This window comes from Hyla sarda, chromosome 2, assembly GCF_029499605.1.
Source record: "Hyla sarda isolate aHylSar1 chromosome 2, aHylSar1.hap1, whole genome shotgun sequence".
In the NCBI taxonomy this organism is placed as follows: domain Eukaryota; kingdom Metazoa; phylum Chordata; class Amphibia; order Anura; family Hylidae; genus Hyla; species Hyla sarda.
In genome coordinates this window covers 490664481-490686978 of record NC_079190.1, presented here as the reverse complement: position 1 = coordinate 490686978, position 22498 = coordinate 490664481, and the positions used below count along the sequence as shown (strand labels likewise).

General features: G+C 46.6%; 1 protein-coding gene across 5 annotated transcripts in view; it reads right to left on the bottom strand.

Annotated features, from left to right (window-relative positions):
* The window catches only part of RIPPLY3 (ripply transcriptional repressor 3), a 52104-nt gene that overhangs the window by 25647 nt on the left and 3959 nt on the right, over positions 1-22498 (bottom strand). The window contains exons 1-3 of one of the 5 annotated variants that reach the window (XM_056560904.1): positions 742-752; positions 539-623; positions 321-359 (exon numbers count right to left, since the gene is read on the bottom strand). The exons of 1 other annotated variant lie outside the window; for it this stretch is intronic. Coding sequence is in view for 2 of the 4 variants with exons in the window: in XM_056560900.1 (XP_056416875.1) it covers positions 539-735 (197 nt within the window). In the remaining 2 variants the exon portion in view is untranslated. Of the gene's footprint in view, positions 1-320; positions 360-538; positions 760-1274; positions 1313-22498 lie in introns of those variants that run through there. 3 more of the 5 variants (XM_056560901.1, XM_056560902.1, XM_056560900.1) reach the window with 3 other exon arrangements.

Sequence of the window (22498 nt, the reverse complement as noted above, 5' to 3'; positions counted from 1 at the left end):
GCCCCGTCTCTCCCCCAGAGCAGCGCTTCATGACCCCCGCCATGCACCCTCCATATAGCTCTATGGGAGAGCCGAAGATAGGCAAACGGCTCTCCCATAGAGCTATATGGAGGGGTGCGGCAGCCCCCGCTTCGGTCAAGGGTCGTGACGGGCCGCTCTGGTGGAGAGACGGGGCTCCATACAGGAGATCACAGGGGACCCCAGCGCTCGGACCCCCTGCAATCTAAATCTAAATCTTTTCTCCACAGGGCAAGTTTTTTGCCATGAGACTACTCTTTTTATACACCCCTTTAGTTGCTGCAGAACATTATAATACATACCTCAGCTACTGCAGAATATCATGATGCACACCTCAGCCGCTGCAAAACATGATAACACAAAACGTATTATGTTTCAAACCAATCAATGGTGCATGAAGAGCCTCTCCTTACTGTTCATAAAGAGGTTCAGCAGCAGCTGCAGTTACATTGAACGCAGTGCAGTCTGTGTTGTAGTGGAGCAGCTGAGTGGCGCCATATTTTGTCAGGAAAACACTTACCTAAACACAATTGTTCTCATATTCTCCACAGAACAATACAGGTCGGAGGGGGATCCGGAGGACGTATGGGGAAGCACAGCTGCAGCTATCAGCAATGTATGGATGACAGGAACAAAGAGGGGAAGAATATCCGTATTATCTATAGAAGGAAAATGCGGACATGAACACACGGTACATACGCCGGGCTTTGTCCCCATTATTACCAGTAAAGCTCTGCTGTGTGTTTAGTAGATCCAGAAAAGTTATTCATAGAAAAATCTGATAATGACTGCCCCCCCCCCCCCCCCCCCCAAAAAAAAGAGCTTCTTCTTCTCTCCATTATCCATGTCCAGGGTCTGTGAGGGGTGGTTATCCAGGTTTAGAAAACCAGAGCTGATTTCTTCCAAAAAACAGCACCAACCCTGTCCTCAGGTTGTGTGTGGTATTAGTCACCAAAACATGAACCAAATGGTTGTGGGTAGCTGAGACAACCAAAACGTTAACCACCCAAAATAGATACTCAGCAATGCAAAAAGGTATGCAAAAGTATAGAAAGCTTTATTGAAGATACATAGAAAAAAATCCTTTAACCCCCTAACGACCAAGGACGTATATTTACGTCCTTGGCCGGTTCCCGCGATATAACGCGGGGTCACCCGGTGACCCGATACATGCCGGGACCCAGGGCTAATAGTGCGCGGCAGCAGTGAAAATGCGGTGACCCGATCAGCTGGGACGCGAGCGGAGGTCCTCTTACCTGCCTCTGGCATGTCCCTTCGGCGATTGATTGCTCCAAGCCTGAGATGCAGGCTTGAGCAATCGACCGCCGATAACACTGATCACTGCAAAGCTATGGCTTTGCAGTGAACCAGTGCTGGCAAATCAGTGTGTGCAGTGTTATAGGTCCCTATGGGATAACAATGATCAGTATAAGAGATCAGTGTGTGCAGTGTTATAGGTCCCTATGGGAGCTATAACATTGCAAAAAAATAGTGACAAAAAAAAAAGTTAATAAATGTGATTTAACCCTTTCCTTAATAAAAGTTCAAATCACCCCCCTTTTCCCATAAAAAATAAAACACCATGTAAATAAAAATAAATATAAACATATGTGGTATCGCCGCGTGCGTAAATGTTCGAACTATAAAAATATATCATTAATTAAACCGCACGGTATATGGCGTATGCGCAAAAAAAATTCCAACTTCCCATGTCCGGCTGTCGGGCATGCTGGGAGTTGTAGTTCTGCAACAGCTGGAGGCACCCTGGTTGGGAAACACTGATGTAACCTGTCGATGTCCTGCCCTCTCTATGATCCAGCAGAGTCCCCTGCACGGTCCAGGAGGGATGTTTTGCCATAAACACGGCTGGGGTCTCCGGAGGCAGGAGAGTTTCCTGTGCTCTGTTGTCTACTACACAAAGTTATCTGTAAAACCTCATTGTTTTTTGGAGAAACCCTCCTATTTGATTTCACTGTTTGTCAGTAAATATTCGCCAATAATTCCCAGGTTCGTTTTTTTTCTCCCCAAATTCCCGAATGTAACATCATTTCCTCAATATGATTTCATCCAGAGTCAAGAAAAAGCAAATGGAGAAATTGATAGATTTCTTAATTTGGGAGCCGAGTCTGTAGGATCAGTGTTGTGTCTGTGACACTATTATATCAGTAGTCACATAATAGGATTAAGGTGTAAAAGTGACCGTTCAGGGAATCACATTCGTCTATCCAGCCATCTGCAATAAAAACATTTTTTTGTTGTGTGCGCGTGTATATATATTAATATGAGGTCTTGTTTTTGGAAAAAGTTTGCCCTTTTATGGCACTGTTCTGGGGTACGAAATGTATTAAAACGTTTTTTTTTTTCACATTCAAGAAAGCTTTTATTGCTATCAACAAGACAACATGAAAGAGGAGTTTCAAAAACAGGAGTTTGAAAGCAGGAGGTTTGAGATCGCAGCGAGTGTTAATTTCTGAACCCACAAGGTCTACAAAAAAATTAAAGTGTAATTTTGACTGTCTGTTTTTTCCTATACATTTGTGAAATCCCCATAACTAGATGGCCTCCATGTGGAAAATGCAGTCCAATGTACATCCTGTTCAATGTATGCAATCCTTGAACAACAGTTTGAGGGTGCATATTGTTGTGCGAGATGTGCGCTAGTTGTCCGTTTGGAAGCCCAGATCCTGCATCTAGAGGGGCGACTGGCAACAATGAGAAGCATTAACAACATGGAGAGGAGTCTCCTGCTCACTGAGGCAGGCACTCTCGGGGAATAGAGGTGGGGGAGGACAGTGGGACGGAGTTGCAGGACAGTCAGGCAGTTAGCTGGGTTACAGTTAGAAAGAGGGGTAGGGGAAAAAGTGTCAGGGAGGCTAGTCCTGAACTGCCACACCCAACAAGTTTGCCCGCTTGGCAGATGAGGGGGATGCCATTTCCAGAGCTAGCAGTACTGCAGCAGGATACCGCCTCTGACCACCAGGGGGGTGTCCTGCTCCAGTAAGGAGGGAGGGAGGAGTACCAGGGCAGGCCAGACAGGTACTAGTGGTGGGGGACTCAATTATTAGGGGGACAGACAGGGCAATCTGTCACAAAGACCGGGATCGCCGAACAGTGTGTTGTCTGCCTGGCGCACGAGTTCGGCACATTGCGGATCGGGTTGACAGGTTGGCTGGGCGGGGCTGGAGAGGACCCAGCAGTCATGGTACATATTGGCACCAATGACAAAGTAAGAGGTAGGTGGAGTGTCCTTAAAAATGATCTCAGGGACTTAGGCCGCAAGCTTAAGGCAAAGGACCTCCAAGGTAGTATTTTTCTGAAATACTACCAGTACCACGAGCCGCACCAGAGAGGCAGCGGGAGATCAGGGAGGTAAAGAAGTGGCTCAGAAGCTGGTTGTTACGCCGAGCGCTCCGGGTCCTCGCTCCTCCCCGGAGCGCTCGCTACACTCTCTCCGCTGCAGCGCTCCGGTCAGATCCACTGACCCGGGGCGCTGCGATTCTGCTGCCAGCCGGGATGCGATTCGCGATGCGGGTAGCGCCCCGCTCGCGATGCGCACCCCGGCTCCCGTACCTGACTCGCTCTCCCTCGGTCCTGTCCCGGCGCGCGCGGCCCCGCTCCCTAGGGCGCGCGCGCGGCCGGGGTCTTTTGCGATTTAAAGGGCCACCTGCGCCGCTGATTGGCGCAGTGATTCCAATTAGTGTCTTCCACCTGTGCACTTCCCTATTTCACCTCACTTCCCCTGCACTTCCCTGCCGGATCTTGTTGCTATTGTGCCAGTGAAAGCGTTCCTTGTATGTTCCTAGCCTGTGTTCCAGACCTCCTGCCGTTGCCCCTGACTACGATCCTTGCTGGCCCTGCCCCGACCTTCTGCTACGTCCGACCTTGCTTCTGTCTACTCCCTTGTACCGCGCCTATCTTCAGCAGCCAGAGAGGTTGAGCCGTTGCTAGTGGATACGACCTGGTCACTACTACCGCCGCAGCAAGACCATCCCGCTTTGCGGCGGGCCTCTGGTGAAAACCAGCTAGTGACTTAGAACCGATCCACTAGCACGGTCCACGCCAATCCCTCTCTGGCACAGAGGATCCACTACCCGCCAGCCGGCATCGTGACAGTAGATCCGGCCCATGGATCCCGCTGAAGTTCCTCTGCCAGTTGTCGCTGACCTCACCACGGTGGCTCGCCAGCAGTCACAACAGATAGCGCAACAAGGCCAACAGCTGTCTCAACTGACCGTTATGCTACAACAGTTACTACCACAGCTTCAGCAGTCATCTCCTCCGCCAGCTCCTGCACCTCCTCCGCAGCGAGTGGCCGCTCCTGGGCTACGCCTATCCTTGCCGGATAAATTTTGATGGGGACTCTAAGTTTTGCCGTGGCTTCTTTCCCAATGTTCCCTGCATCTGGAGATGATGTCGGACCTGTTTCCCACTGAAAGGTCTAAGGTGCTTTCGTAGTCAGCCTTCTGTCCGGAAAAGCCCTGTCATGGGCCACACCGCTCTGGGACCGCAATGACCCTGTCACTGCCTCTGTACACTCCTTCTTCTCGGAAGTCCGAAGTGTCTTTGAGGAACCTGCCCGAGCCTCTTCTGCTGAGACTGCCCTGTTGAACCTGGTCCAGGGTAATTCTTCCGTTGGCGAGTATGCCGTACAATTCCGTACTCTTGCTTCAGATTGTCCTGGAATAATGAGGCCCTCTGCGCGACCTTTAAAAAAGGCCTATCCAGCAAACATTAAAGATGTTCTGGCCGCACGAGAAATTCCTGCTAATCTACATGAACTTATTCAACCTAGCCACTCGCATTGACATGCGTTTTCCGAAAGGCGTCAGGAGCTCCGCCAAGATATGGACTCTGTTCGCACGAGGCGTTTCTTCTCCTCGGCTCCTCTCTCCTCTGGTCCCCTGCAATCTGGTTCCTGTGCCTCCCGCCGTGGAGGCTATGCAGGTCGACCGGTCTCGCCTGACACCTCAAGAGAGGACACGACGCCGCATGGAGAACCTCTGCCTGTACTGTGCTAGTACCGAACACTTCCTGAGGGATTGTCCTATCTGTCCTCCCCGCCTGGAAAGACGTCCGCTGACTCCGCACAAAGGAGAGACAGTCCTTGATGTCTACTCTGCTTCTCCACGTCTTACTGTGCCTGTGCGGATGTCTGCCTCTGCCTTCTCCTTCTCTACCGTGGCCTTCTTGACTCTGGATCTGCAGGAAATTTTATTTTGGCCTCTCTCGTCAACAGGTTCAACATCCCAGTGACCAGTCTCGCCAGACCCCTTTACATCAATTGTGTAAACAATGAAAGATTGGACTGTAACCATACGCTTCCGCACGGAGCCCCTTCTAATGAGCATCGGATCTCATCACGAGAAGATTGAACTTTTGGTCCTCCCAATTGCACCTCGAAATTCTCCTTGGACTTCCCTGGCTTCAACTTCATTCCCCAACCCTGGATTGGTCCACTGGGGAGATCAAGAGTTGGGGGCCCTCTTGTTCCAAGGACTGTCTAAGACCGGTTCCTAGTAACCCTTGCCGTGACTCTGTGGTTCCCTCAGTAAACCGGTCTCCCTAAGGCCTATATGGACTTCGCGGATGTTTTCTGCAAAAAACAAGCTGAGACTCTACCTCCTCACAGGCCTTATGATTGCCCTATCGACCTCCTCCCGGGTACTACTCCACCCCGGGGCAGAATTTATCCTCTCTCTGCCCCAGAGACTCTTGCCATGTCTGAGTATGTCCAGGAAAATTTAAAAAAAGGGCTTTATCCGTAAATCCTCCTCTCCTGCCGGAGCTGGATTTTTCTTTGTGTCCAAAAAAGATGGCTCCCTACGTCCTTGCATTGACTACCGCGGTCTTAATAAAATCACGGTTAAGAACCGCTACCCCATACCCCTCATCTCCTGAACTCTTTGATCGCCTCCAAGGTGCCCACATCTTTACTAAATTGGACTTAAGAGGCGCCTATAACCTCATCCGCATCAGAGAGGGGGATGAGTGGAAAACGGCGTTTAACACCAGAGATGGACACTTTGAGTATCTGGTCATGCCCTTTGGCCTGTGCAACGCCCCTGCTGTCTTCCAAGACTTTGTCAATGATATTTTTCGTGATCTGTTATACTCCTGTGTTGTTGTATATCTGGACGATATCCTAATTTTTTCTGCCAATCTAGAAGAAACACCGCCAGCATGTCCGTATGGTTCTTCAGAGACTTCGTGACAATCAACTCTATGCCAAAATTGAGAAATGTCTGTTTGAATGCCAATCTCTTCCTTTTCTAGGATATTTGGTCTCTGGCCAGGGACTACAAATGGATCCAGACAAACTCTCTGCCGTCTTAGATTGGCCACGCCCCTCCGGACTTCGTGCTATCCAACGCTTTTTGGGTTCGCCAATTATTACAGGCAATTTATTCCACATTTTCTACCGTTGTGGCTCCTATCGTGGCTTTAAACCAAAAAAAAATGCCGATCCCAAGTCGTGGCCTCCTCAAGCGGAAGACGCCTTTAAACGACTCAAGTCTGCCTTTTCTTCGGCTCCCGTGCTCTCCAGGACCTGACCCTTCCAAACCCTTCCTATTGGAGGTTGATGCCTCCTCAGTGGGAGCTGGAGCTGTTCTTTTACAAAAAAATTCTTCCGGCATGCTGTCACTTGTGGTTTTTTTTCTAGGACCTTCTCTCCTCCGGCGGAGAGGAACTACTCCATCGGGGATCGAGAGCTTCTAGCCATTAAATTAGCACTTGAGGAATGGAGGCATCTGCTGGAGGGATCAAGATTTCCAGTTATTATTTACACCGACCACAAGAACCTCTCCTACCTCCAGTCTGCCCAACGGCTGAATCCTCGCCAGGCCCGGTGGTCTCTGTTCTTTGCCCGATTTAATTTTGAGATTCACTTTCGTCCTGCCGATAAGAACATTAGGGCCGATGCTCTCTCTCGTTCCTCGGATGCCTCAGAAGTTGAACTCTCTCCGCAACACATCATTCCACCTGACTGCTGATCTCCACTTCTCCAGCCTCCATCAGGCAAACTCCTCCAGGAAAGACCTTTGTTTCTCCACGCAACGCCTCGGAATCCTCAAATGGGGTCACTCCTCCCATCTCGCTGGTCATGGGGGCATCAAGAAATCTGTGCAACTCATCTCCCGCTTCTATTGGTGGCCGACTCTGGAGACGGATGTTGTGGACTTTGTGCGAGCCTGCACTATCTGTGCCCGGGATAAGACTCCTCGCCAGAAGCCCGCTGGTTTTCTTCATCCTCTGCCTGTCCCCGAACAGCTTGGTCTCTGATTGGTATGGATTTTATACTGATTTACCCCCTTCCCGTGGCAACACTGTTATTTGGGTGGTCGTTGATCGATTCTCCAAAATGGCACATTTCATCCCTCTTCCTGGTCTTCCTTCAGCGCCTCAGTTGGCTAAAACAATTTTTTGTACACATTTTTCGTCTTCACGGGTTGCCTACGCAGATCGTCTCGGATAGAGGCGTCCAATTCGTGTCTAAATTCTGGAGGCTCTCTGTAAACAACTCAAGATTAAATTAAATTTTTCTTCTGCATATCATCCCCAGTCCAATGGACAAGTAGAAAAGAATTAACCCAAGTCTTGGGTGATTATTTGCGACATTTTGTTTCCTCCCGCCAGGATGACTGGGCAGATCTCCTTCCATGGGCCGATTCTCGTATAACTTCAGAGTCTCTGAATCTTCCTCCAAATTCCCATTTTTCGTGGTGTACGGCCGTCACCCTCTTCCCCCCTCCCTAATCCCCTTGCCCTCTGGTCTGCCCGCTGTGGATGAAATTTCCTCGTGACCTTTCCATTATATGGAGAGAGACCCAAAATCTCTCTTACAGGCTTCTTTCACGCATGAAGAGGTTCGCGGCCGTTTTTTCCCCTGGAGACAAGGTATGGCTCTCCGCTAAATATGTCCGCTTCCGTGTCCCTAGCTACAAGTTGGGACCACGCTATCTTGGTCCTTTCAAAATTTTGTGTCAAATTAATCCTGTCTCTTACAAACTTCTTCTTCCTCCTTCTCTTCGTATCCCTAATGCCTTTCACGTCTCTCTTCTTAAACCACTCATCCTCAACCGTTTTTCTCCCAAATCTGTTCCTCCCACTCCTGTTTCCGGCTCCTCGGACATCTTCTCTGTCAAAGAGATCTTAGCCTCTAAAAAGGTCAGAGGGAAAACTTTTTTTTTAGTGGACTGGGAGGGTTGTGGTCCTGAAGAGAGATCCTGGGAACCTGAGGACAACATCCTAGATAAAAGTCTGCTCCTCAGGTTCTCAGGCCCTAAAAAGAGGGGGAGACCCAAGGGGGGGGGTACTGTTACGCCGAGCGCTCCGGGTCCTCGCTCCTCCCCGGAGCGCTCGCTACACTCTCTCCGCTGCAGCGCTCCGGTCAGATCCACTGACCCGGGGCGCTGCGATTCTGCTGCCAGCCGGGATGCGATTCGCGATGCGGGTAGCGCCCGCTCGCGATGCGCACCCCGGCTCCCGTACCTGACTCGCTCTCCCTCGGTCCTGTCCCGGCGCGCGCGGCCCCGCTCCCTAGGGCGCGCGCGCGCCGGGTCTTTGCGATTTAAAGGGCCACTGCGCCGCTGATTGGCGCAGTGATTCCAATTAGTGTCTTCACCTGTGCACTTCCCTATATCACCTCACTTCCCCTGCACTTCCCTGCCGGATCTTGTTGCTATTGTGCCAGTGAAAGCGTTCCTTGTATGTTCCTAGCCTGTGTTCCAGACCTCCTGCCGTTGCCCCTGACTACGATCCTTGCTGCCTGCCCCGACCTTCTGCTACGTCCGACCTTGCTTCTGTCTACTCCCTTGTACCGCGCCTATCTTCAGCAGCCAGAGAGGTTGAGCCGTTGCTAGTGGATACGACCTGGTCACTACCGCCGCAGCAAGACCATCCCGCTTTGCGGCGGGCTCTGGTGAAAACCAGTAGTGACTTAGAACCGATCCACTAGCACGGTCCACGCCAATCCCTCTCTGGCACAGAGGATCCACTACCCGCCAGCCGGCATCGTGACACTGGTGTAGGAAGGAAGGGTTTGGGTTCATGGAGAACTGGGCCGACATCGCTGTCGGTTACCGGCTCTACCGTAGGGACGGGCTGCACCTCAATGGGGAGGGTGCAGCTTTGCTTGGGGAGAAGATGGCTAGAAGGGTGGAGGAGTGTTTAAACTAGGGACTTGGGGGGAGGGAACCTACAGCAAAGAGGGGGAAGATAGTGTAGATAGAGAGGTGGGAATTATAAATGTACCTGGGGGTGGAGCGGAGGGAGGGGTTAGAATAGTTAATAGGAATAAGCTTCATAGGAAAATAAAACTTACACCCTTGAATCCCATTAACCCCAATAACATAAAGGATGGAAATGTAAAGTGTATGTTCACAAATGCCAGAAGCCTAGCAAATAAAATGGGGGAGCTTGAGGCCTTGATACTGGAGGAACATATTGATATAGTTGGGGTCACTGAGACATGGCTGGACTCCTCGCATGACTGGGCTGTTAATCTGCAGGGGTTTACATTGTTTCGCAAGGATAGAATGAACAGAAAAGGTGGTGGAGTCTGTCTGTATGTAAGAAGTGGTATGAAAGTCAGTGTGAACGATGCCATAGTGTGTGATGATTCTGAGGAGGTGGAATCACTGTGGGTAGAATTACAAAAGGAGGGAAATACTGAAAAAATAATATTTGGTGTAATTTACAGACCCCCTAATATCACTGAAGAGATAAAAGGTCGGCTGCATAAACAAATAGAGAGGGCCGCCCGGGCAGGTACAGTGGTAATAATGGGAGATTTTAACTATCCAGATATAGATTGGGGTCCGGGGTTGGCTAAAACTACAAAGGGGAGAAAATTCCTAAATTTATTGCAGGATAATTTTATGGGCCAGTTTGTGGAGGACCCAACAAGAAGTGATGCCTTGTTGGATCTGATCATTTCCAACAACGCAGAGCTGATTGGTAATGTAACTGTGCGGGAAAACCTTGGTAATAGCGACCACAATATAGTTACTTTTGACTTAAAATGTAGAAAACAAAGACAGACGGGGAAGGCAAAAACATATAACATTAAAAAGGCAAATTTCCCTGGGCTGAGATCTGCACTACAGGAAATAGACTGGGGGGGAGGTGTTCTCAAATACTGATACAGAAGGTAAATGGGACATCTTTAAATCAACTCTAAATAACTATACACCAAAGGGGAACAAATATAAAAGATTAAAACTAAGTCCTACATGGCTGACAAATGATGTTAAAAGAGCAATAAACAACAAAAAAATAGCCTTCAAAAAATTCAAATCTGAAGGGTCAGCTATAACATTTAAACAGTACAAGGAGCTTAATAAAATCTGTAAAAATGTAATAAAAACAGCAAAAATTCAAAATGAGAGACAGGTGTCCAAAGAAAGCAAAATTAACCCTAAATATTTTTTTAGATATATAAATGCAGAGCATGTAGGACCCCTTAATAATGATAATGGGGAGGTTGTCACAGGCGATAAAGAGAAGGCGGAGCTACTGAATGGGTTCTTTAGTTCTGTATACACTATGGAAAAAGGAGCTGACATTGGCCAGGTCAGTGCTGGTAACACATCATGTACAGGTCAGTGCTGGTAACACATCATGTAATGTACTGAACTGGCTTAATGAAGAGATGGTACAAGGTAAGTTAAGTAATATAAATGTAAGCAAATCTCCAGGGCCGGATGGACTACACCCAAGAGTTCTTAGAGAGGTAAGTTCAGTAATATCTGTACCCCTGTTCATGATATTTAGAGATTCACTGGTGTCTGGGACTGGCGCAAGGCTAATGTGGTACCAATCTTCAAGAAGGGCTCTAGGTCTTCGCCAGGCAATTATAGACCTGTAAGTCTAACGTGCATTGTGGGTAAATAGTTTGAAGGACTTATAAGGGATTACATACAGGAATACATAGGGGATAATTGTATTATAAGTGATAACCAGCATGGGTTTACTAAGGATAGAAGTTGTCAAACCAATCTAATTTGCTTTTATGAAGAGGTGAGTAGAAGCCTTGACAGAGGAATGGCTGTGGATATAGTGTTTCTGGATTTTGCCAAAGCGTTTGATACTGTCCCTCACAGACGTCTGACAGGTAAGTTAAGGTCCTTGGGCTTGGAAACTTTAGTTTGTAACTGGATTGAGCACTGGCTCATGGATCGTACCCAGAGAGTGGTGGTCAATGATTCGTACTCTGATTGGTCCCCGGTAATTAGTGGTGTACCCCAAGGTTCAGTACTGGGCCCGCTGTTGTTTAATTTATTTATCAATGATATAGAGGATGGTATAGATGATATAGAGGGGGGCTGTGTATATAGAGGGGGGCTGTGTATATATAGAGGATGGTATTAACAGCTCTGTTTCTATCTTTGCAGATGACACCAAGCTTTGTAGCACGATACAGTCTATAGAGGATGTGCATAAGTTACAAGATGACTTGGATAGACTAAGTGTCTGGGCATCCACTTGGCAAATGAGGTTCAATGTGGATAAATGTAAAGTTATGCATCTGGGTACTAATAACCTGCATGCGTCGTATGTCTTAGGGGGGATTAAACTGGCAGAGTCACTGGTAGAGAAGGATCTGGGTGTACTTGTAGATCACAGACTACAGAATAGCATGCAATGTCAGGCTGCTGCTTCCAAAGCCGGCAGGATATTGTCATGTATAAAAAGAGGCATGGACTCGAGGGACAGGGACATAATACTCCCCCTTTATAAATCATTGGTACGGCCTCACCTGGAATATGCTGTTCAGTTTTGGGCACCTGTCCATAAAAGGGACACTGCAGAGCTGGAAAGGGTGCAGAGACGCGCGACTAAACTAATATGGGGCATGGAACATCTTAGCTATGAGGAGCGATTAAAGGAGTTACAATTGTTTAGTCTTGAGAAGAGACGTTTAAGTGGGGATATGATAAACGTATATAAGTATATTAATGGCCCATACAAAAAATATGGAGAAAAACTGTTCCAGGTTAACCCCCCCCCCAAAGGACGAGGGGGCACTCCCTCCGTCTGGAGAAGAAAAAGTTTAGTCTAAAGGAGCGACACGCCTTCTTTACCGTGAGGACTGTGAATTTATGGAACGGTCTACCTCAGGAACTGGTCACAGAAGGAACAATTAACAGCTTTAAAACAGGATTAGATACATTCCTGGAACAAAATAACATTAATGCTTATGAAGAAATATTAAATCCCATCCCTTCCCCAATATCGCGCCACACCCCTACCCTTCAATTCCCTGGTTGAACTTGATGTACATATGTCTTTTTTCGACCGTACTAACTATGTAACATCCAGAGCATTAAAGGGGTACTCTGGTGGAAAACTTTTTTTAAATCAACTGGTGCCAGAAAGTTAAACAGATTAGTAAATGACTTCTATTAAAAAAATCTTAATACCAGTACTTCCAGTACTTAATTCCAGTGCTTATTAGCTTCTGAATACTACAGAGGAAATTCTTTTCTTTTTGGAACACAGGGCTCTCTGCTAACATCATGAACACAGTTCTCTCTGCTGACATCTCTGTTCATTTTAGGAACTGTCCAGAGCAGCATATGTTTTCTATGGGGATTTTCTTCTACCCTGAACAGTTCTTAAAATGGACAGATATATTAACAGAGAGCACTGTGGTCATGATGTCAGCAGAGAGCACTGTGTTCCAAAAAGAAAAGAATTTCCTCTGTCGTATTCAGCAGCTAATAAGTACTGGAAGGATTAAGATTTTTTAATAGAAGTAATTTACAAATCTGTTTAACTTTCTTGCACCAGTTGATAAAAAAATTTAAAAAAGTTTTCTACCGGAGTACCCCTTTAAATGACATATCTGGCATATGGATACAAGAAATATACACTCTGAAAAATACAGTCCTCAAACATTAAAATCTTTTTAGAAAGAATTATATGTACTCCATGGGGGAGATTTATCAAAACCTGTTCAGAGGAAAGTTGCCCAGTTGCCCATAGCAACCAATCAGATCGCTTCTTTCATTTTTCAGAGGCCTTTTCAAAAATGAAAGAAGCGATCTGATTGGTTGCTATGGGCAACTCAACAACTTTTCCTATGGACAGGTTTGATATGTATTTTTTATAGGGGAGGGAATGAAAAAACTAAACAAAAGAAGAAAACAAAAACAAGCATTTTCTAGGGGTTTGTGTTTTGGGTTTAATTTGTTTACAGAATTTACTGTGTGGTATAAAAAATATTTTTATTATTTTATTTTTAATCACTAGCTGAGTACCCAGCATTGCCCAGTCTTCCTACCTAAACGCTCTTGTCCTCATATCCCGACTTCATATCCTAGCCACATATCCCGACCTCATATCCTAGCCACATATGCTGTCCTCATATCCCGACCTTATATCCCAACCTCATATCCTGTCCTTATATCTCAGCCTCAAATCCTGACGTCATGTCCTGATTTCATTTTCTATACTCATATCGCCACTTAATATCCCAACCTCATATCCCGTCCTCTTATCCTGATCCCATATCCTGTCCTCATATCCCGTCCCCCAAATCCCTTCCTCATATCCTGTTCTCATATCCTGTCCTCATATCCCATCTTTATATCCCTTCCTCATATCCCGTCACTCATATACCGTCCTCATATCCTGTTCTCATATCCTGTCCTCATATCCCGTCCCCCATATCCCGTCCTCATATCCCGTCCCCCATATCCCGTCCCCCATATCCCATCCTCATATCCCGTCCCCCATATCCCGTCCTCATATCCTGTTCTCATATCCTGTCCTCATATCCCGTCTTCATATCCCTTCCTCATATCCCGTCCCCCATATCCCGTCCTCATATCCTGTTCTCATATCCTGTCCCCATATCCTGTCCCCATATCCCGTCCTCATATCCTGTCCTCATATCCCGTCCCCCATATCCCGTCCTCATATCCCGTCCCCCATATCCCGTCCCCCATATCCCATCCTCATATCCCGTCCCCCATATCCCGTCCTCATATCCCAACCTCACCATATTCTGAGAGGCTTTTAATTTACCATAATTAATATTACAAATATACCACATGTTAAATTAAATTCTGAAGAAGTGTCCTGATCCTTCAAACCTAATAGCGGCAATATAAAAATAAATGATTTATAAAAATGTATTTAAATAATGATTTCATGCGTGACATAAGTAGGTTATACTGGCGTCAGGGATGGATGTGAGTGTGAGCTCTGTACAACACTGCAGTATATGTCGGCACTATATAAACAGCAGATAATAGAATAAATAGATCTGAATAACCATCACTCTGTGGATGAAGATTGAATTGTACTTGTCCTGTCCTGGAGAAGACAAATGCTGCATCTTCACTCACGCCATGACAGCTGGGGATCTCATCAGCTCGGTCTGTACATCAACAGGCGGACCTCACCTTTTCACACGCTGCAGCCAGGACTCAGGGCCTCAGCCCATCTTATCACAGGCCTTATCTGTCTTCAGTCAATGCAATGGAGATCATTTATCCTCTGCCCTCCCCCCCCAGCAGTTATACCGCAGGTTAATCCATCTGTCAGTGCTGGATTTAGCCTCCAGGTATCACTGAGATATGGAATGTTATGTTAGTATAGTAACACTGAGGAGGGCGGTAATATACTGGGGGGTGAGAAGACTGATGGGAACCCGGAGGTAATAATAATAGTAATTATACAACCAGCTCCAGAAGAACAGATACTGGGGGTCACACAGGAGGACACCCTGACCGTATAACAACCCCTCATTCCTATAAGTTTTCTCTAATGTTATGTTAGTATAGTAACACTGAGGAGGGCGGTAATATACTAGAGGGTGAGAAGACTGATGGGAACCCGGAGGTAAAATAATAATAGTAATTATACAACCAGCTCCAGAAGAACGGATACTGGGGGTCACACAGGAGGACACCCTAACCGTATAACAACCCCTCATTCCTATAAGTTTTCTCTAATGTTATGTTAGTATAGTAACACTGAGGAGGGCAGTAATATACTGGGGGGTGAGAAGACTGATGGGAACCCGGAGGTAGTAATAATAGTAATTATACAACCAGCTCCAGAAGAACGGATACTGGGGGTCACACAGGAGGACACCCTGACCGTATAACAACCCCTCATTCCTATAAGTTTTCTCTAATGTTATGTTAGTATAGTAACACTGAGGAGGGCGGTAATATACTGGGGGGTGAGAAGACTGATGGGAACCCGGAGGTAATAATAATAGTAATTATACAACCAGCTCCAGAAGAACGGATACTGGGGGTCACACAGGAGGACACCCTGACCGTATAACAACCCCTCATTCCTATAAGTTTTCTCTAATGTTATGTTAGTATAGTAACACTGAGGAGGGCGGTAATATACTAGGGGGTGAGAAGACTGATGGTAACCCAGAGGTAATAATAATAGTAATTATACAACCAGCTCCAGAAGAACGGATACTGGGGGTCACACAGGAGGACACCCTGACCGTATAACAACCCCTCATTCCTATAAGTTTTCTCTAATGTTATGTTAGTATAGTAACACTGAGGAGGGCGGTAATATACTGGGGGGTGAGAAGACTGATGGGAACCCGGAGGTAGTAATAATAGTAATTATACAACCAGCTCCAGAAGAACGGATACTGGGGGTCACACAGGAGGACACCCTGACCGTATAACAACCCCTCATTCCTATAAGTTTTCTCTAATGTTATGTTAGTATAGTAACACTGAGGAGGGCGGTAATATACTGGGGGGTGAGAAGACTGATGGGAACCCGGAGGTAATAATAATAGTAATTATACAACCAGCTCCAGAAGAACGGATACTGGGGGTCACACAGGAGGACACCCTAACCGTATAACAACCCCTCATTCCTATAAGTTTTCTCTAATGTTATGTTAGTATAGTAACACTGAGGAGGGCGGTAATATACTAGAGGGTGAGAAGACTGATGGGAACCCGGAGGTAATAATAATAGTAATTATACAACCAGCTCCAGAAGAACGGATACTGGGGGTCACACAGGAGGACACCCTGACCGTATAACAACCCCTCATTCCTATAAGTTTTCTCTAATGTTATGTTAGTATAGTAACACTGAGGAGGGCAGTAATATACTGGGGGGTGAGAAGACTGATGGGAACCCGGAGGTAGTAATAATAGTAATTATACAACCAGCTCCAGAAGAACGGATACTGGGGGTCACACAGGAGGACACCCTGACCGTATAACAACCCCTCATTCCTATAAGTTTTCTCTAATGTTATGTTAGTATAGTAACACTGAGGAGGGCGGTAATATACTGGGGGGTGAGAAGACTGATGGGAACCCGGAGGTAATAATAATAGTAATTATACAACCAGCTCCAGAAGAACGGATACTGGGGGTCACACAGGAGGACACCCTAACCGTATAACAACCCCTCATTCCTATTTGTATTAGGAATTGTATTCTAATGTTATATTAGTATGTTATGTTATGTTCTCATAGTAACACTGAGGAGAGCGGTAATATACTGGGGGAGGGGGGGTGGGGGGTTGTGAGAAGACTGATGGCGCAAAAAGTAAGCCCTCCTATGGGTCTGCAGGGGAAAAATGTTGGCTCCTGTGGAGTTGTTTTATACCGGACAACCCCTTTAAGGTTTTAAGGGGTACTCCGTTGGAAAAAAAAAATGTAATCAACTGGTGCCACAAAGTTAAACAGATTTATAAATTACTTATATTTAAAATCTTAATCCTTCCAGTACTTATCAGCTGCTGCATGCTCCACAGGAAGTTGTATTTCTTTCTGGAGTTCTTTCCAGTCTGACCACAGTGCTCTCTGCTGACACCTTTGTCAGTATCAGTAACAGGTTTGCTATGGGGATTTGCTTGTACTCTGGACAGTTCCTAGACATGGAAAAAGGTGTCAGCAGAGAGCACTGTGGTCAGACTGAAAAGAATTCCAGAAAGAAATACTACTTCCTGTGGAGCATACAGCAGCTTATAAATTCTGGAAGGATTAAGATTTTTTTTTTAAATAGAAGTAATTTACAAATCTGTTTAACTTTCTGGCACCAGTTGATTTAAAAATAAACATTTTTTCCACCGGAGTACCCCTTTAAGGCAGTGTTTTCCAAGCATGGTGCCTCCAGCTGTTGCAAAACTACAACTCCCAGCTTGCCCGGACAGCCAAAGGCTGTCCGGGCATGCTGGGAATTGTAGTTTTGCAACAGCTTAGGGCAGTCTGGTTGGAAAACACTGGTGTCCCTGCTCCTCCCCGGAGCGCTCACGGCGTCTCTCTCCCTGCAGCGCCCCGGTCAGACCCGCTGACCGGGAGCGCTGCACTGACATTGCCGGCGGGGATGCGATTCGCATAGCGGGACGCGCCTGCTCGCGAATCGCATCCCAAGTCACTTACCCGTCCCGGTCCCCGGCTGTCATGTCCTGGCGCGGGCGGCTCCGCTCCTTAGGGCGCGCGCGCGCCAGCTCTCTGAGACTTAAAGGGCCAGTGCACCAATGATTGGCGCCTGGCCCAATTAGCCTAATTAGCTTCCACCTGCTCCCTGGCTATATCACCTCACTTCCCCTGCACTCCCTTGCCGGATCTTGTTGCCTTGTGCCAGTGAAAGCGTTTAGTGTTGTCCAAGCCTGTGTTACCTGATCTCCTGCTATCCACATTGACTACGAACCTTGCCGCCTGCCCCGACCTTCTGCTACGTCTGACCTTGCCTCTGCCTAGTCCTTCTGTCCCACGCCTTCTCAGCAGTCAGCGAGGTTGAGCCGTTGCTAGTGGATACGACCTGGTTGCTACCGCCGCAGCAAGACCATCCCGCTTTGCGGTGGGCTCTGGTGAACACCAGTAGCCTCTTAGAACCGGTCCACCGGCACGGTCCACGCCAATCCCTCGCTGACACAGAGGATCCACAACCTGTAAGCCGAATCGTGACAACTGGGTTTAGTAATACAGAGGGATAGAGAAAATAACATAAAAGAAACTTAAAAGGGTATTCCAGGCAAAAACTTTTTTTTATATAGTAACTGGCTCCGGAAAGTTAAACAGATTTGTAAATTACTTCTATTAAAAAATCTTAATCCTTCCAATAGTTATTAGCTTCTGAAGTTTTCTGTCTAACTGCTCAATGATGATGTCACGTCCCGGGAGCTGTGCATGATGGGAGAATATCCCCATAGGAACTGGACAGCTCCCGGGACGTGAGTCATCAGAAAGCAATTAGACAGAAAGCAACAACTCAACTTCAGAAGCTAATAACTATTGGAAGGATTAAGATTTTTTAATAGAAGTAATTTACAAATCTGTTTAACTTTCCGGAGCCAGTTGATATATATTAAAAAAAAAGTTTTTGCCTGGAATACCCCTTTAACCCCTTAAGGACATAGGGCGTATCCATACGCCCCCGTTTCCAAGTCCTTAAGGACCGAGGGCGTATGGATACGCCCTGAGCATTTCCGGCCCCCACCGCTAGCCGGAGGGGAGTCGGAGCCGGATGCCTGCTGAAATCGTTCAGCAGGCATCCCGGCATATCGCCCAGGGGGGTCATTATGTCCCCCCATGTCGGCGATTGCCGCAGATCGCTGGACAATTCAGTCCAGCGATCTGCGGCGGATTCCGGGTCAATCGGGTCTCCAGTAGCCCGATGACCCAGAATTACTGGCTGATCGGGGCCGTCAGAGACGGCCCCGAACAGCCAGAGTCTGCAGGAGTGAGGTGGCACTGGTGCCACCTCACGATCGCCCTGATTCGTCGGCCGGATTACCGGCCGACCAATCAGGGCGCCTGCTGCGGGTGTCACTCCCGCAACCCGCTCCGCCCCTCTTCCGGAGGACGTGAGCGGGTGCGGGAAGACGACCCCCGGTGCTGGGGACCCTGAACCCCGGCGTCCCTGTTGGGATCGGGGCCCCAGGAGCAGCGGCGGCGGCGGAGACGACGAGGGACTGACCTGTGCAGCGAGGATCGTTGGAGGTGAGTGACAGCCTCCTGCTGTTGCTTAGCAACAGCTCCCAGCATGCAACAAGGGCATGCTGGGAGCTGTAGTTATGCAACAGCAGGAGGCAGACCATCACAACTCCCAGCATGCCCTTATGGGCATGCTGGGACTTGTAGTTTTGCAACAGCTGGAGGCACATTCTTTCTATGTAAAAGTGTACCTTCAGCTGTTGTGTAACTACAACTCCCAGCTTGCACAATCAGCTAAAGTGCATGCTGGGAGTTGTAGTGGTGCATCTGGTGGTTGCATAACTACAACTCCCAGCATGCCCGTTGGCTGTCGGTGACTGCTGAGAGTTGTAGTTTTGCAACAGCTGAAGGCACACTGAGTTAAGTAGTAAACCAGTGTGTCTCCAGCTGTTGCATAACTACAATCCCCAGCATCCCCAGCCAATGTAGTATGCCTCCGGCTGTTGCATAACTACAAGACCCAGCATGCCCTTCCGCTGTCCGTACATGCTGGGGGTTGTAGCTTTTGCAACAGCTGAAGGCACACTGGTTGCAAAACACTGAGTTTGTTATCAAACTCGGTGTTTCACAACCTGTGTGTCTCCACTGATAGACCGTACATGCTGGGAGTTGTAGTTTTGCAACAGCTGGATGTTCCCCCCCCCCCCCCAATGTGAATGTACAGGGTACACTCACATGGGCGGAGGATTACAGTAAGTATCCGGCTGCAAGTTTGAGCTGCGGCAAAATTTCTGCTGCAGCTCAAACTGCCAGCGAGAAACTACTGTGAACCCCCGCCCGTGTGACTGTACCCTAAAAACACTACATTACACTAACACAAAATAAAATAAAAAGTAAAAAACACTACATATACACATACCCCTACACAGCCCCCCTCCCCAATAAAAATGAAAAACGTCTGGTACGCCACTGTTTCCAGAATGGAGCCTCCAGCTGTTGCAAAACAACTACTCCCAGTATTGCCAGATAGCCACTGACTGTCCAGGCATGCTGGGAGTTTTACAACAGCTGGAGGCCCCCTGTTTGGGAATCACTGGCGTAGAATACCCCTATGTCCACCCCTATGCAATCCCTAATTTAGGCCTCAAATGCGCATGGCGCTCTCACTTTGGAGCCCTGTCGTATTTCAAGGCAACAGTTTAGGGCCACATATGGGGTATCGCCGTACTTGGGAGAAATTGTGTTACAAATTTTGTGGGGTATTTTCTGCTATTACCCTTTTTTAAAATGTAAAATTTTTGGGAAAACAAGCATTTTAGGTAAAAAAAATATTTTTTTTTTTACATATACAAAAGTCATGAAACACCTGTGGGGTATAAAGGTTCACTTAACCCCTTGTTACGTTCCCCGAGGGGTCTAGTTTCCAAAATGGTATGCCATGTGTTATTTTTTTTTGCTGTCCTGGCACCATAGGGGCTTCCTAAATGCGGCATGCCCCCAGAGCAAAATTTGCTTTCAAAAAGCCAAATGTGACTCCTTCTCTTCTGAGACCTGTAGTGCGCCAGCAGAGCACTTTTCACCCCCATATGGGGTGTTTTCTGAATCGGGAGAAATTGGGCTTCAAATTTTGGGGGGTGTTTTCTGCTATTACCCTTTTTAAAAATGTAAAAATTTTGGGAAACCAAGCATTTTAGGTAAAAAAAAAATAAAAAATGTTCACATATGCAAAAGTCGTGAAACACCTGTAGGGTATTAAGGTTCACATTACCCCTTGTTACGTTCCCCGAGGGGTCTAGTTTCCAAAATGGTATGCCATGTGTTTTTTTTTTGCTGTTCTGGCACCATAGGGGCTTCCTAAATGCGGCATGCCCCCAGAGCAAAATTTGCTTTCAAAAAGCCAAATGTGACTCCTTCTCTTCTGAGACCTGTAGTGCGCCAGCAGAGCACTTTACACCCCCATATGGGGTGTTTTCTGAATCGGGAGATATTGGGCTTCAAATTTTGGGGGGTATTTCCTGCTATTACCCTTTTTAAAAATGTAAAAATTTTGGGAAACCAAGCATATTAGGTAAAAAATAAATTTTTTTTTTTACATATGCAAAAGTCGTGAAACACCTGTAGGGCATTAAGGTTCACGTTACCCCTTGTTACTTTCCCCGAGGGGTCTAGTTTCCAAAATGGTATGCCATGTGTTTTTTTTTTTTGCTGTTCTGGCACCATAGGGGCTTCCTAAATGCGGCATGCCCCCAGAGCAAAATTTGCTTTCAAAAAGCCAAATGTGACTCCTTCTCTTCTGAGACCTGTAGTGCGCCAGCAGAGCAATTTTCACCCCCATATGGGGTGTTTTCTGAATCGGGAGAAATTGGGTTTCAAAGTTTGGGGGGTATTTTCTGCTATTACACATTTTAAAAATGTAAAATTTTTGGGAAACCAAGCATTTTAGGTAAAAAAATAATTATTTTTTTTACATATGCAAAAGTCGTGAAACACCTGTGGGGTATTAAGGTTCACTTTACCCCTTGTTACGTTCCCTGAGGGGTCTAGTTTCCAAAATGGTATGCCATGTGTGTTTTTTTGCTGTTCTGGCACCATAGGGGCTTCCTAAAGGTGACATGCCCCCCAAAAACCATTTGTCGCTCCTTCCCTTCTGAACCCTCTACTGCGCCCGCTGAACAATTAACATAGACATATGAGGTATGGGCTTACTCGAGAGAAATTGGGTTTCAAATACAAGTAAAAATTTTCTCCTTTTTACCCCTTGCAAAAATTCAAAAATTGGGTCTACAAGAACATGCGAGTGTAAAAAATGAAGATTTAGAATTTTCTCCTTCACTTTGCTGCTATTCCTGTGAAACACCTAAAGGGATAATACACTTATTGAATGTCATTTTGAATACTTTGGGGGTGTAGTTTTTATAATGGGGTCTTTTATGGGGCATTTCTAATATGAAGGCCCTTCAAATCCACTTCAAACGTGAGCTGGTCCATGAAAAATAGCGAGTTTGAAAATTTTGTGAAAAATTTCAAAATTGCTGCTGAACTTTGAAGCCCTCTGGTGTCTTCCAAAAGTAAAAACTCATAAATTTTATGATGCAAACATAAAATAGACATATTGTATATGTCAACCCAAAAAAATATATATTTTGAATATCCATTTTCCTTACAAGCAGAGAGCTTCAAAGTTTGAAAAATGCAAAATTTTCATTTTTTTCATCAAATTTGGTGATTTTTCACCAAGAAAGGATGCAAGTTACCATAAAATTTTACCACTAAGTTAAAGTAGAATATGTCACGAAAAAACAATCTCGGAATCAGAATGATAACTAAAAGCATTCCAGAGTTATTAATGTTTAAAGTGACAGTGGTCAGAATTGCAAAAAACGCTCCGGTCCTTAAGGTGAAAAAGGGCTCGGTCCTTAAGGGGTTAAAGCATCTAGGGCTCCTTCACAGTAACGTTGTCCTCCGTTAAAATAAGCCCGTTTACAACCTGTTTGAGAATTTTTCAAACTGGTTGCAGACGGCTGTAAATGAATCCCATTGATGTCAATGGAATTTTTTTTACAATCCTTTATCACCCATTTGCACAC